This window comes from Primulina huaijiensis, chromosome 7 (assembly GCF_012295235.1).
Source record: "Primulina huaijiensis isolate GDHJ02 chromosome 7, ASM1229523v2, whole genome shotgun sequence".
In the NCBI taxonomy this organism is placed as follows: domain Eukaryota; kingdom Viridiplantae; phylum Streptophyta; class Magnoliopsida; order Lamiales; family Gesneriaceae; genus Primulina; species Primulina huaijiensis.
In genome coordinates, this window is record NC_133312.1 from 18,156,592 (window position 1) to 18,171,840 (window position 15,249).

General features: G+C 34.4%; 1 protein-coding gene across 1 annotated transcript; it reads right to left on the reverse strand.

Moving 5' to 3' along the window:
- Positions 1-435: 435 nt before the first annotated feature.
- On the reverse strand, positions 436-12,824 carry LOC140980511 (protein VACUOLELESS1). Its single transcript, XM_073446362.1, has 15 exons — positions 11,868-12,824; positions 11,022-11,312; positions 9,790-9,929; positions 8,292-8,397; positions 8,121-8,213; positions 5,427-5,516; positions 4,587-4,700; positions 4,132-4,239; positions 3,977-4,050; positions 3,821-3,875; positions 3,468-3,649; positions 1,883-2,012; positions 1,636-1,738; positions 1,051-1,148; positions 436-938 (listed from the first exon to the last, which is right to left on the reverse strand). Exons 1-15 carry the CDS (start codon positions 12,642-12,644, stop codon positions 774-776), a joined length of 2,526 nt encoding a protein of 841 aa, XP_073302463.1. The 5' UTR covers positions 12,645-12,824; the 3' UTR covers positions 436-773.
- Positions 12,825-15,249: the final 2,425 nt, after the last annotated feature.

The following is a 15,249-nucleotide window of genomic DNA, read 5'->3' on the forward strand; positions in this document are numbered from 1 at the left end:
AACTTCGTACCGGTGTTATACTATGCTATCACTGCTCTCTTTTTAAAAAGTATCCAATATAATTTCTTTGAATTTTCCACAATACGCAAATTACTATAACAAATCCTTCATTCAACCAAACATTTGTGAACATTCAGAATTGTATATTAAATAAATTTTCAAAGAACATTAAAATAGTATTACATTTATCATAATTACATCAATTAACTACCAATATAAAATATCCAAAAGATGAAAATTTCGAGTTTGGATTCAAGCTCATCAGAAAGCCCGAACATGAAAGCTCAACTAGCAAAATCTTAAGCTTGATCCACCTCATGTAGTCAAGTCAGGTCGACGGGCTCATTTGCCGGCTAACGCGTTTGAACGAACCACTCTAACATTTTATAAATTACATATGCGTTTCAAAAGAGAATCAAAGCAAAGCCTAGCAGATACAAGTCAAAATACCTCTCAGAATAAATTACTACATATGGTGCCATCAAGAAAGAACCATGATACAAGAGAAATGGAAAAAAAATTCAGGGCCAAGCATACATACAACACAACCAATTCAGAAAATTAAAAGACCAACTGCTCCCCGTGTAAGGCTGCAATCAACCAGAAAATAAAAGGACGGAGATGAAAGCTAATAGCTGAAGGCTGGCTTTTCACAAATCATGTTACCTCACACGAGAACTAACTGCCCGAGTCCCACTGATTATTCTTGCATTCTTGAGCACAACACCAACAAAATACAATAATAATCATCGCACGGATGGATAAAGCAAATATTAAGAGATGCTTTGGAAGGATAACCGGTCTCTCAGAGTATCAAAAATTGAGGAAGCAGCGTTATTTTGAGAAAAAGTAAGTTTCAAACGGCCTAGCAGTTCGCTATCCTTTGTCTGGGATGCGGCATCTGCAGCTTCCTTGGCCATCCCAATTCTAGCATAAGCCTGTTCAGTATTTACAGAAAATTTACAAATTTAAACAAGAATAAAACATTCTTTGCTTGCAGAAGATATGAAATAGATATAAATCCAGCTATCAAAAAATTGGCTATTTTACCTCGGCTTTCTCTCTGGGATCAGCAAGTTTTGGAATATATTTAAGAGCTTCAGCTTTCTCACCTGCATCAATACATGCCTCCACAAACGGCCGGTAACCTAAAGGTGACAATATAATAGGCAAAAAGATGGAAAAAGGTAAAACAATGAAATAATGGTCTCTCCACGGACTGCCAAAAGTATCTTATGCCCCTGTTTAGTATAATTATCATCTGTCCTTTTACACATTGGAAAATTAAATGTAGGAAGGAAAATAAACAAAAAACTGCAAATTAAACGATGACCAGACAAATTGAACTTCAGAGGGCATCTCTCATGGTTTTAAGGCATAGTGAGTAAACATTTCATATGTGAACAGAGAGACATGGTTTACACGCAAACGCAAATTAAAAGGTAAAAATGAGAGTCGAGGGAAATATAACGGACACTGTACTCGGCGATATGTCTACATCTACCTCATAGGGACGCTTGGATCAGAAAAGTAAGTTTAAACAAATCAAAGTTTCATGTAGGCGCAACTGAAACAAGTTATTGGAAACAACCAAGTACACAGAAACTTGCCCAAAAATATTGAATATAGACTAACCAATAGGTGGCCTTTTCTCTTTTGAAAATTTTTCAAGTGCCTCCCAATCACGGATTGTTGCCAAAGCAAAGACTTTAAGCCAATACCACCTCTTCTCTGAAACCTGTGTCACGTTCACCATAATTTTAAAAGTGATCGTCCAAAAAATGAAAATAACATAAAATCATCGTATACAAAAAAGTTAAAGAACGCCCTTCTTATGTACTTGTGAATAGATATTAAGAGAAATGACTGAAATTTTATGTACCTTAAATTCAGTTTTAACTTTCATGGCAGCCCGATGATTTCCCAGGACAATACAAGTGCGAATCGTGTCACTGATACTTGAATCCACAAAAATTGCCTGTTTAGTAGTCACCTCTAATTCATGTTGAATCCTGCAGTTGATTGCAAAGGGTCAGAATAGCAGCTAAATGAGATCGCTAGATGCATATTTTATGATAACTCATATGATGTACAAATAAAGAGAACCATGACAATGGGATGCTTGGAGAGGGAGGAGGGGGCAGAGGGTGAAAGGAAAGAGGAAACGAGACAGAGACCTCATTCTCGAAACACTTTATCAGTAAAAAACCAAGAGAAAAACCACAAAGTATCCAGATTCATATGAAAATGTGATTGAAATAAGCATATGCTACTGTCTAAATAGAAATAGAATTGGGATGAACATATGGTTTCCAATTTCCAAAACTGACTGCTGCAAAGTCTACAAAATGGTAGTAGATTATTTTTATCCTTCGCATATAATATTTCAGTCATCAGCATAATAATTCTTAGAAATGGCAATGGATACAGCCCCATTCTATTTGGGGCGGATTGGGTAATTTAAACGGGTATCAGATCAGATAACAGGTATAAATTTCTACACAGACAGGTTTGGATCGAGTAGCACGTCATATACGACTCCACCCGTACCCATCATGTTTAATAATTATATTATATTATATGACAAATATATTAAGTATGTATAGGGGAAAAAAATTTAAACTACCCATTCTACTTTTATAAAAATATCTCAAACTATATCATTTTAAAAAATTACATAAATATTTTATCTATTTTTTCTAAAAAAATGATTTATCTGTAGGTAATTATTTATAAAATGTTATATTTAATGAGAAAGAAGAATCCTACTAAAAATATCCTGGTCAAACAAAAGCTACTAGCTAATTAATTTGAATATCAGTTTTATTCTAAACAAACCTATAATTCAAACTTTATCTAATTTTTTTGTCATAAACGTATTGGTTAAAAATAAAAAATATCAAAAATTATTGTAAACATAATCGACAGATCTAACGAGTCAAACCATAAACTTCAAGTACGGATCATGGTGATGTCCGGGTTTAGATTTAAACGGATCCGACGAGTATGAGTCCTTTATAATTTTTAATTTGTCAAGTCTTTAAACGGATCCGACGAGTATGGGTCTTTCATAATTTTTAGTGGGTCAGTTCGTTCTCAGATCCCTGACCCAAACCCGACCCATGTCCATCCCAATGAGTTCTATAGTTCACTTAAAGTATATAAAATAGGTTCCATAACTAGGTTACTAGAGTACCAAGCTTTTAGACGTTCATGAAATAGAACATGCCATTTACATTTAGCGAGCAAAAATGACACCAGGGAAGAAGTAATTTTCAATTACTAAAGCAATCATTAAGAGAATTACAACAAGGGACTTATTTAGTACTTAAATGAATGATTTTCAAAAACGAATTAATTTCTGAAAAGGATTAAAAAGATCTAGAAGATCCGACGAGGTAATAGCAGGAGCTAACAGACCATTAATCGAATATTCAATGCTAATAAGTAATAGATAAAATGATTACCTCAACAATTTTGCATGTTCCTCCGCTGCCTTAGACTCAAATGTATGTTCCTTTGTTTCTGCAAAAAGATTTTGGGCCTTTTCAATTAATTTAATACGTGGACCATGAAGAGGGGATCCCTTGCTTGCCATTGGATTCTTCGCTAGTTCCCAAGACTCTTTCCACAATAGAAAAGCTACATCCTGCAAAGTCAAAAAATCTTCTATAAGAGTGGAGAGAGATGAGAATTTTGAGCATATTAATTTACTGGTTGTTAATTCTTTCAAGTATTATCACATTAATATATTTGGAGTAGACGTTACACATAACTAAGACAGGATGAGACCATACGACACAAGTCAATTTGAATTTACCTGGAGTTGCCCGGTGGAAAGAAAGAAGTCCTTCAAAAATTCATGCTTGTAAAACCTGGAAAAAGTTGAGTTAGAAAACATATGCTGCATTATCAAAGGTTGTTACAAAATAACCCTGTATTCGAGGTTTTTTTGGCAAATGAGCAGCATTCCTACCGTGCATAAGTCACGAACAAATCACGTGCTAGTGGTCTGGCTTGTATTGTTCCAAAAAACTCTAGGGGTAGTTTCTGCAAAATCAAAATTGTTCATCAATTAACTATCCTCAAGACTGAAGAGACTGCAATCTTGTAGATTTCATCATCACAAACCTTCTGCCACATATGAAACAGGACAAGATAAACAAGATCAGTATCGCCACTTTCAGTAGCCTTCACGAGTGCATTATCTTCTTCTCCAATGCTGAGCAGCAGAGGAATCTGAAGAGAGAACATTATTAGTTGTACAAATTATCCTAAAAAGAGAAAAACTTATACTACTTCAATTTCAAATAACATCACTAAAGGAATGGAAATCTATCTTAAAACTTAAAAAAAAAAAAAAAGAAACAAAGAATCTAGTTCTTTATTTAACCCATTTTTCCATAGCCTTTCATCACTCAAAGTTAACTAATTTTAATATTAAATTTCCAATCAACTTGTAGCTACTCCTCAAAATTAGTTTTTATTTACTTCTCTAGTAAAGATGTAACACGGAGCACAAATAGCAATTCTCAGTCATAAAATGATAAAAATGCCTTGAATGAGGTGAACAAACACAATGATACCTGTTTGGATGAATGCGGCTCATCTTCAACTAGCATAGCAGCTAACTTTCTACGACCACTTTTGTCAGCGTGTGCAGCAACAGCTGCATATGATATGCCTTTGCATATCTTGAGCTGAAAAATTCCACAACTGATATCTCAAGCATGGAGTTATTTATGCAACAGGAGCATGTAGAAGAGTTTAACTAAGGGATTAATCTATTTACTGGAAACTTCTAACCAAACAAACCACAAATGTCATTAGAAATCTAGACTATAACTAAATGATTATCTTATTAAACTTGGCTGTTACAGATGGGTTCCGTTCTTTAGCAGTCAGATGAAAAACCAAATGAAAATTACATTATGTTTGGCACTGGTTCAGTGTCATTTGAATACAGAGTCCAGCTCAAAACCCAAATAAACATTCTCCGAGTGCTAGGGGGGACTAATAATTCTAACCACTAATTTGAGTCGGTTCAATAAATTATTTTACCACTCCATTAGAAGACCGACATTTAGAGAGAGCAGGGGGATTACAATTTGTGTCATCTACAAGAACGAAAAGTCATTTGACACTGGGAAGTCGAAAACTGCAACGGAATGGGTTTAAAAGTGGCTAGATATTCAAGGGTTAACAAAAAAATTCACAAGACAGAGTCACGCCACAGTTCATGTCTAGAGAGTTATGAAGTAAAATGAATTCTAACAGTATAACCTCTCAAGTGACTCAAAAAACGATGTCTAACAACAAACACCACTGGGAAAAAATCAAAAGTAACAGAACTTACATGATCACCTGGAATTGAGAAGGTTTGGTACTATGCACAAACCCCTTACAAGAGATCCATTAAAACTAACCTTGTCAAGTAACATTCGTAGGAGACTTGCATCAGATATCGCTGAAGATGTTGTTATCTTTGTACAGGCCCAATGCATCACTACGACTTCCTACACAAAGCCAGAACAATAGAATGACTTCGTGCAAAAATAATGGCGGTACCAATAAAATCAAGCAAAAAAGTAAATGCATCTCCCCCCTGCTGTTTCTTTATACACATAGAAGTTACAGGAACTGCATTTCATCTTCATGGAAAAGAATCTAATCTCGTTTCCTTCAAGATTATTATATTGTTTGAAGGGAACAGAACTATCTAGCCGTAAATAGAAGTAACATAAAGAACTGCATCTCATTTTTGTTGAGAATAGACATCTTCCTTCACTATTATTCCACATCTTCTCTATAATATATCACTCTTAGCAAAAGTATCCAGTTGATAATGGCAGCACATTGCATAACAGCAATTCAAAAAATCTTTTTCGAATGAATAAGAACAATATAAGAAGCAACTGGATATAAGAACAATCATTATAGACCCAACTTCTGGATACGGTCTTAGGTTAATATGCAGCTATGTTCCCTTCTTGGAGACCTATGGTGTCGTTAGGTCTGGAGACTCGATCGAATTATCGAGAGAACCTCGGATCTCTTTGACTACTTAGTAGGAAGAAATATTTTTCCCCTTCTATTTCTTCTTAATTCTGCCCTAAAAATGATAGAGCTTACAAGATTATATTTAAATCCCTAGGAATCCTAGAGATTTGGTAAATTCAAATCCTTTTTTCATTAAACGAAAGATAATTCAGAATCCTTTAATAAAGAAAATAGAGAGTTCAGAATCCTAAAATAAGGAAAACCGTGATTCCCCTATCCAATCAATATTTTGCTAGAATTTTCGGTAACAGATTAACATTCAATCAGAATTTCTCCACTCGTAATCACATGATAAATGGAGTCAAAAGTAGAGACAACACTTAGCCACAACTCTAAGACACAGTCCTTGCAACTTTGATGAAAATACTGCAATGAACTCATCGATGTTCTCAACAACAACACACAAGCTGTTATCCCACTAAGTGGGGTTGGGTATATGGATCTTCCTATGCTATTGTGCTCTATCTCCTATTATATCTTCATCTATATTTAGATGATGCATATCATGCTTAATCGTTATTATTCAAGTCTTTTTTTGACTCCTCCTTCGTCTATTAATATGGGTGCTAGTCATGGTCTCATGTCTCCTAACTGGAGTCACTATTGTCGCTTTTGATCGGGTTCATACCATCTCATGCGTGTCTCTATCAATTTTGCATCGATAGATGTAATGCCAACTTTTTCTCTAATATACTCGTTTTTTAGTCAATCTATTATTGTATGTCCGCATATCGCCTTAGCATCAACATTTCTATGACTCTAATCTTTTGTTCATGTGTCCACTTTACTGCACAACATTCGAATCCATATGACACAGCAGACGTAACCGCTATTCTATAAAACTTCATTTGAGTTTCAGGGACACCTTATTATCACGCAAAATACCGAATGCTCTTCTCCACTTTGACCATCCTAATTGTAAACTATGCAATAAATGTAATGACCCAAATCCTTATTTTGAATGAAGTACAAATTAAGAGATAATTAAAGAGTTGTTAATTAAGTAATATTAAGGAATTGATAATTCAGGATCAAGCTGTTGGGATCCACCAAATTTAAAATGGACAACGCGATCTACTTCATATTACATTATCCCGAGAAATCCAACTAGACAAATGAGATTATGACACGTGGCAGATAAGATTGATTCGGATTTTCTGAACTAGTCCGGATACAGCCTATAAATGGAAGCTGATTTCTTTTGTTTCTTACACCTCATCCTTCAGAGAGAGTTCTAGCCTTATACCTTAGTTTTCTAGTTAGTTTCTAGGGCACTTTGGTGTTGGGAAGTTTCGGAGCTAGTGTCGACTCGAGGAGGAGTCGGTGAACTGAGATCGAGACATCATCAGCGGGCTGACGACGGATGCAGGTTCAGAGCTTTCTGTAAGATTGTTTTAATGAGGTCTTAGGTTGGACGGTTCGGACGACCAAGGCAGTGGCTAGAGCAATTGGGTTTTCGGTGATGATCCAGTGGAGGTTTTATGTTGTTTATCGTTTTCTCGTTCAGAATTATGTTTTAGATAGGGTTGTATTAATGTTTAAGACTACTGCTATTGTTCTATTTTCGTTTGGGTTGTAAGATTATTAAGTTATTTGGTTTCCGCTGTTTAATTGTTGTTATTAAGTTTTAATGTTGCATGCTTATGTAGTGGCTTGGGTAAGGGCGCTACAATAAATCTCAATCAATCCCCCTCATTTTTCTATAAAAATGTCATTTATCTATAAAAATGATCCTAGATAATTTGAAGGTTTGCCAAATCCAATTTTCTATGTATTATGTCTTTGCTCTAGTAAGTCTAAATTTTTTCTCTTCCATGTTCTTATGCTAAGAAAATCTGGTAACTTACAGAAGCAAAATTGCCCAACTTGTAGCTTTGTTTGGCTGAAAGTAATGTGCATCAACATCACTGAACGAAGAAATGTCATTGATACATAAAGTCAGGAAAAGAAATTACCATATCCTAAGACCTTTCTTCCCGATAAATGAGGAACAACCATGAACAGATCAGGAATCTTATACTTCTTATATAGAAGAAAGAAATGTCAAAAGACCAACTTACTTGATTCATGCCAAGGTATGCTGATATACGCAAAGCTAGAAGGTGTTTATGAGCATTAATCAGACGGTTAATCAGAATGTTTGGTGTAAGCAGCTGCAAAAAATAGAGAGCAATCTCAACATGGTAATCAGTGCTTGAAACTTAAAAAATAAAGAGGACAGAAGTTAAGACCTTGTATTGCTGAATACTAAGAGGAATACCGATCTCAACATGGCGCACAGCATTTAATACTCGTAGCATTTTACTAGTCTCTTGAATTCGGTCATGTTGAAAATGGCTGTCAAAGCCAACTGGATATCATTACCAGGAAAAATCAGAAAACAATATTCTTTTGAGAAGAATTAAAATTTATTAAACTGCAGAACTGGAGAAGTCGAAGCGATTTTACAAGAAAGAAAATCATATGAGAACAAGTTGAATTTCATGTGCAGAAGAAATGCTGCAGCAACCATGGTCCAAGAGATGATCAGGCCTCTTGGCGGTTAAGTTACTCATCCTTTCACTCGTTTGCAATTTGTTAGCACAGGAAGATAAGCAAATTGATTTCAAAGAATCTCATCAACCATAATCTAATACTTGGAGTATCGCAACTGGAGAAATCAATCCATGAAAGTTGTTATCTTGCACATAATGTAATTCAGTAAATGTACGCTTCATCATGTTACAACTGCTGGTGAACTTATAAAAGAGCTTGTTGCTCTTACAGTACTTCAGATTGAAAAATATCAGTATTTGAAGTTTCAATAGCCAGGAAAATCAAAAGCATAAAATTCATGGGATCGTAAGCTTTCCATTTCAAAATGTTTTCCTTACAGAGGTCACGGTGGAGAAGCCACAGATATGAACACAGATCACCAACCATAGCATTTAAATAATTCAACTGCTAAATTTATGGACAACCATACAATTCTGAGATTCACAAGGTTTAGCAAATCCCAGTAATTTTGATCCCATCTGAAACAGAAAAAATACACTACACGGTGAAAATGAACCCGAATGATTCAGCTTTTACCTAAACATCGCATAGTAGATGATAAAATTTGAAAAACTATTAGTCACGATAAGATTAAAATGCAAGTGAAAATTGTTTATCAAAGATCATGCAGAGCTTATAATCCCACTTTAAGACGGTGCTTTGATTTTACTTTGCCTCCAGTAACAACACACATGCTGCAACTGTACTACGGTGATTATTAGTTCAATGACCTTACATAAATTTGAATTTTAAAAAACCACCGACATTTACTAAAGGATAATTGTTCAATGTGTTGCATTATGTGTTTTTAGTCAACGAAGTTCATGGTTTATATAAATGTAGAGAGAATGTCATAAATTTAAAGGACCATTCTCCAATTACGTAAATAAAAAGGTAACGGTTCTATCTCAATATCAAGATAGAATGGTAAGAGAGCTTTAGCCTTTCTATTTGCGGATGAAGGACAATATCCGCCTTTTTACTAGTCAAAATTTAACAAATCTCCAGTCTATTAAACATGCCTGCCACAACATTTAAACTGCACTATATTCATTTGGTAACAATGAAATGCCATTAAACTGTTATTCACCAAAAAATGTTGCGCCCTACTCCAGTATGTGACCTTGTATTTCGGCATGATATGATTCAATACTTCATGCTGACCACCTCAATCAAAGAACATAATATACAAACCTGCAAAAAGCTTGCCCATAGCTCGCAGCTCTCAGTAGCGTTCGCTGTTGAGAAATATCAAATTCATAACCAGCAGCATCGACACAAGCCTCAACAGCTTCTGGCAGAGAAGAGCGGATCAATCTTAAATTTTCATCGGCCTGCCATATTATTGAACGTCATTATTCTCATATTAACATTAAATTCAAAAACCTTTTATTATTTTATTTCATTAACTTTTCTTCCAGTCACTATTGTAGATAAAATCAATCAAGAATATTTTATGATTTAGTAATAAATTTTATGATAATTTTGTGATTTGATTATAACTGATAGGATAATTTAAATCTTTTAAAACAGGTACGCTAATATTTTTTTCTCTGATTTTTTGGAAGAAGTATCACTTCTGGCCTATATAACGTGTACTATACTCATGGAATTAGTAGAGAAGTCATTTTTCTCATATCTTTATTTTTATAGCTATCAATTCCTTACACCCACTAGTTCAACATTCAATTACAGTGAATTACTTCTAAGTTTAATGCCTATAATCATCCAGAAATTTCAAGATGATAAGGCTCATTCTCGAGGATTTCAAATATATTTCATTGACAGAACTCCCGAGGAAAAAGGCTACGTAGATGGAATGAATAGTGCACATAAAAGCTGTCAACCATGTCTGTTAAGTCAGCAGTGCATGAAGGATGATGAAGCCAATTAAAGCTATGGTCAACGCATTGAACATGAGTAAACATCAAAAGTTGAAATATAAAGTAAATACACTGCATAATGGATCTTCAGAGTGTTATAGTATAGTATCTCCAGACCCATAGCTTTCATTACCTTGAATTAGGGACAAACTGCACAAATATATTCAATGAAAAGCGATGAAAGAACAGAATACCGGGTTGCATTACATGTCTTCTGCTTTTCACAAAAACCATGAGTAAATGTTCTAATTAATAAATTTCAAAAGAAATATGCATCTCCACATAAGGGTTACACACATTGTGGCGGTGTTTATAAGCTACGGTTAGGTCCCAAAAATAAGTTTCACTGACCATGCAAAATAAGGTGAAATTGGAAGGTAGATAATGCATACCATGTGATACTGAACAAATAACAGATGCAACAGGACTACAGGTAAAGAAGATGTGGATTCCAGACCATAATATCAGGAAAACATGATGAGATGTATCCAAATGACGCCAGGAGAAATAAAATTTTAAAGTACATGATTAGAGGAAGACTACCTTGGCACTTCTCCGGTCAAAATGATCCAGAGCATCATATAACAAAGCAGAGGGTAAGGTGCTCCCAATCTGAAAAATAGACACCGTAGAGTCTGGGACTCGATGCAGAAACTCCATACTAGTATTAGAAAGTATTCGCACACCATCACATTCTGGGATCAAAATTATTGGCTCATCGTAGATGTAGCGTACTGGATCGCCATAAGGGCCCACCATCAATAACATGTCATCCCAGTAAAGTAAGACACTGTCCATTCCGCACCAAGCTAGTTGGTCAGGAGGAAGCGCTGACTATGCACATAATCAAAAAAAAATTAGATGACAAATCATGCAATTTGAAGTGTCCCAAGAAGAGCTACAAGATGCAAAGGAGTATGACTTATGCCAGAGATAATCTTTTTCGGTGTAACTTAATTTTTCCCTTATGTTCCTCTCTGAAAAGAAGTAACAACTTGTGTTCATCGATCAAGCAGGAAAAGGTACTCTATTTCACATGGAGATGAAATCTCATAGTCAAAGGCTGAGTAAATGGAATACAATTGTGTTATTTTAACATGAAGCTGCTCTCGACAGAAGGTGATTAGGAGTAATTCCAGAGTGTATGATTCAACTGCTAACACATAGATCAATAAATATCCTAAGGTGGAAAAGCAATGCAGAATCAGCTCATTCATTTAGATAACTATGTAAACAATATCATCAGCGTACAAGAAAAAGGATAATATACAGTTGCAACTCAAAGGGTGTATCCAATCATTTCAACACCATTATCTATCAAGCAGAGAATGGATTCAAATAGCAGCTTACAGAATCCAAATAGACAATTGAGTAGTTGCAAGCCTTTACCTCACAAGCGTATTCAATAATAACATTAGAAAAATCAGAGGACATGACCAGAAGCCTTCCATCATGCGTGAACGATGCTACGAACTCCCCTTTTCTGGAGACCACCATCTTCTGCAATGGCCCCACTCCTGCTCCCAATTCCTGCACTCCATCCTCTTCCACTGACAGCACATGATCCCCAACTCCCAACAACACCTCCACATCACCTGAATTTCTATACTGCGGCTCGATTACAGCCATGCAAAGCGGCAGCTCCTCCAAACCACAATCTGCCATTTTAACCACAGTAGTTGGAGTCTTAAACTCCGGCACTGCAAAAATCTCGAATGCCTCATTAATGCACACCACGCCGTTTCCCCAAAACACGCAATCAACGACGCTGTTGTCGAAACACTCCTTTCCTAATGAGGAAGTACTGAGTAACTCCGCGTGGATGTTGTATGAGTAAATGGTGCCGTCTTGCGTGATGCAAATCAGGGTTAGGTCATCGGTCCAGGACATGCCGATAAGACGACCACCCGAATTTTTCCAGATGGCCTCCGAGATGAGAATACCCGAAGAGGTATAAATGCGGAGCTTGCGTAGGGCGGACTCTGCGTAGAGCTGTACGATCTTGGTGTCGTCTCGGATGGCCGCGATCGGGCCGCCGAAAGGAGCACAGGCAATTTTATTGCGCGTGAGGTCGACATGCCTCCATTGCATCTGGTAGAGCTCCGGCTTGCGATAGTACCGGTTGTAGAGAAGCTGCCACTCCGCCGCCAACGCGACGCCGACCATAATGAAAAGATTATTCCTCTAAGAATCGAATCAAATGAAATCAATGGATCTTCAAATAAGAATCATTCCATAAATATTTCGATTGGCTCAAAAATGAAGGAGTTTAAAAGCTAGAATACAATGGAGTTCAGAAGAAACGAGAAAGGAAAAAGAAAGATTAGAGTGGGAGGCCATTATTGGGCTAAATTTGGTTGTTAAAAAATAAACAAAAAATTGGGTAAGTTGTCATTTATGGTATAAGGGTGGAAATAATTTATTTCAAACATATAATATTATTATTGTATAATTCGATGTTTGAAAATGAGATTTTTTTAAAAATGGACGGAATATATATTCGAGATTAAATATTTATAGGATTTATTCAAATACTTTGTAATATTTATAAGAAGAACTAACTAATGTTAAACATCATGTCAAAGATGAACATTTTAGAGTCCTAAAGTAAACTTTATGATTCAAAATAATAGGTTCTTAGAAATACTCTCGGATTCCTCTAAGTTATTTGGAGATCTTAGAGAGATCCAAAAGACGGTACAGAACTATAACATCATATATACTATATATCACATAGAATCGAGGAAATCCTTGAAAAGCAAGAAGAAATTCTTGGAACATTAAAGAATATTCAAAAAAAAATTTAAACTTTAGAACAACAATCAAATTCTAGTAAAAGGATCTTGGAAGGAAGGTTATCATCATCATTTGGTACTGAACCCTTATTACACCAAAAAGGGAAGGTCAATGTAATGCAAAAACCTTTAACCGACGAAGAAAAATAATCAATTTAATTAAATTTGTCTCAGAAAAGAAATTAAGCTAATGAAAACTATAAAAAAAGATTGGTTTAGAATATCTTCAAAACCTTGTAGAATCGTTTACGAATTTCAAAGTCATAGATCTAAAGATGAATACATAGGTGGCGAACCTCTCTAAAAAACTTGGTCATCTTCCCATGAACCACCAAGAGAAATTGTGGGATCTCATAATACAAATATGAGAGGACCCCAATCTGATTTTCAAGTAGGTAGAGAAGTACACTCAGGGGGAACGAGATCAAGGAGAAATCAAATTCTCTTACAACAAACACCTTATAGGAAGTTTTTTTTAGAACAAATACATCTTTATGGTGTTATACTTAACCTTGATATAGTGGATTTCAAAAAACAGAGAAGATAGCATAGATGACTAGACATCGGTTATGAGAATCGCAACAAGAACACTTGATCTCAACAAAGAATTATTTTTAGAAATGAGTTTGATTGGAACAGTTAAAATCGCTTGAGACATGATTTCGGTAGAAATCAAAGAGTCGGTCCTAGCCGGAGAATTTCTTAATGAGATAACTGAAAGAATGACTACCCTATTTAAAGCACAATTTATAAAAGTAGACTATTTTAACAGTCAAGACACAAAGGAGAAAAATAAATATACTCAAGCTCTGTATAGTCTTGAATTACATAACATTTGTTTGGTGGATGAATACTGATTAATATAAAAATATATATATTTATTAAATGTTTTGTATAATATTTTATAATAAAGTGTGTTAAATATTTAATTTTAGAAGTTTATAATAACTTGTATAAAAAAATAAATGTGTTTTATAATTGTATTATTTTTGTTATTTTTACAGATTTGGAAAAACAAGCATAACTTTGGATTGAAAAATGAGAATGAGATGATACTTAAACATGTATAAAGTTGATTTCACTGTCTACAATATTGATAAAAATCTTGAGATAAAATTCTTCTCACAATTGAGGTCAAATTGAGCAATAAGTGAAAGTGGTATCAATGGAATTACATTTTTACCAAGTTTGAGTATTTTGACCATATCTGTCAAAATACTTAGTCAAAAAATATAAAAATTTACAAAAATTCAGAAAACTCAATTATGAACAACATTTATTTTCTGTAGAAGAATCAAATCCGTCGGCAAAATTGTCAAAGATGGAGTGCAAGATACAATAAAGACTTGAGTCATTCATGAAGCAAAATTTCAACAATTATATGTAGAAAATAATATTTTATTTCTCTTTTGTCTCCCCAAATTAGCCTATAAATAGGAGTGTATTGTGACGAAGGAAATCATCCCTTATTTTATGAACAAAACTTTGAGTTCATAATTTTTTTCCTTATTTTTCTTCACTTTAATAAATTTATCATGTTAATATATATTCCAAGTTCTTCATTTCTATCATGAGTAGGAAATTTTTCAAAGTCGAGATGAAAAGATAAACCCTTGGTATGATAATAAAGTAATAATCTTTAATCATTTAATCATTATTTATTATTTATCTTATATTTAGTTTTTTTTATTTAAGCATTTTAATACCCTACTTATAAGTGAGAGTTTTTGATTTATTGATGATATATGTTACATTAAATTTTTGATACCACTTAAATATTAGTTTGGTATTACCAACAATTTAAAGTTGTTACTTTGATTTACTATATATGAATATTATCATAATATTGAATTCTTAGTATCATTTAAATGTTAGTTTGATATTACCAACAATTTAAATTGGTTACCTTGATTTGATATTTACAAATATATTGCTCAATAAAATACTTGACAACATTTATAAGTTTTGATGTATAT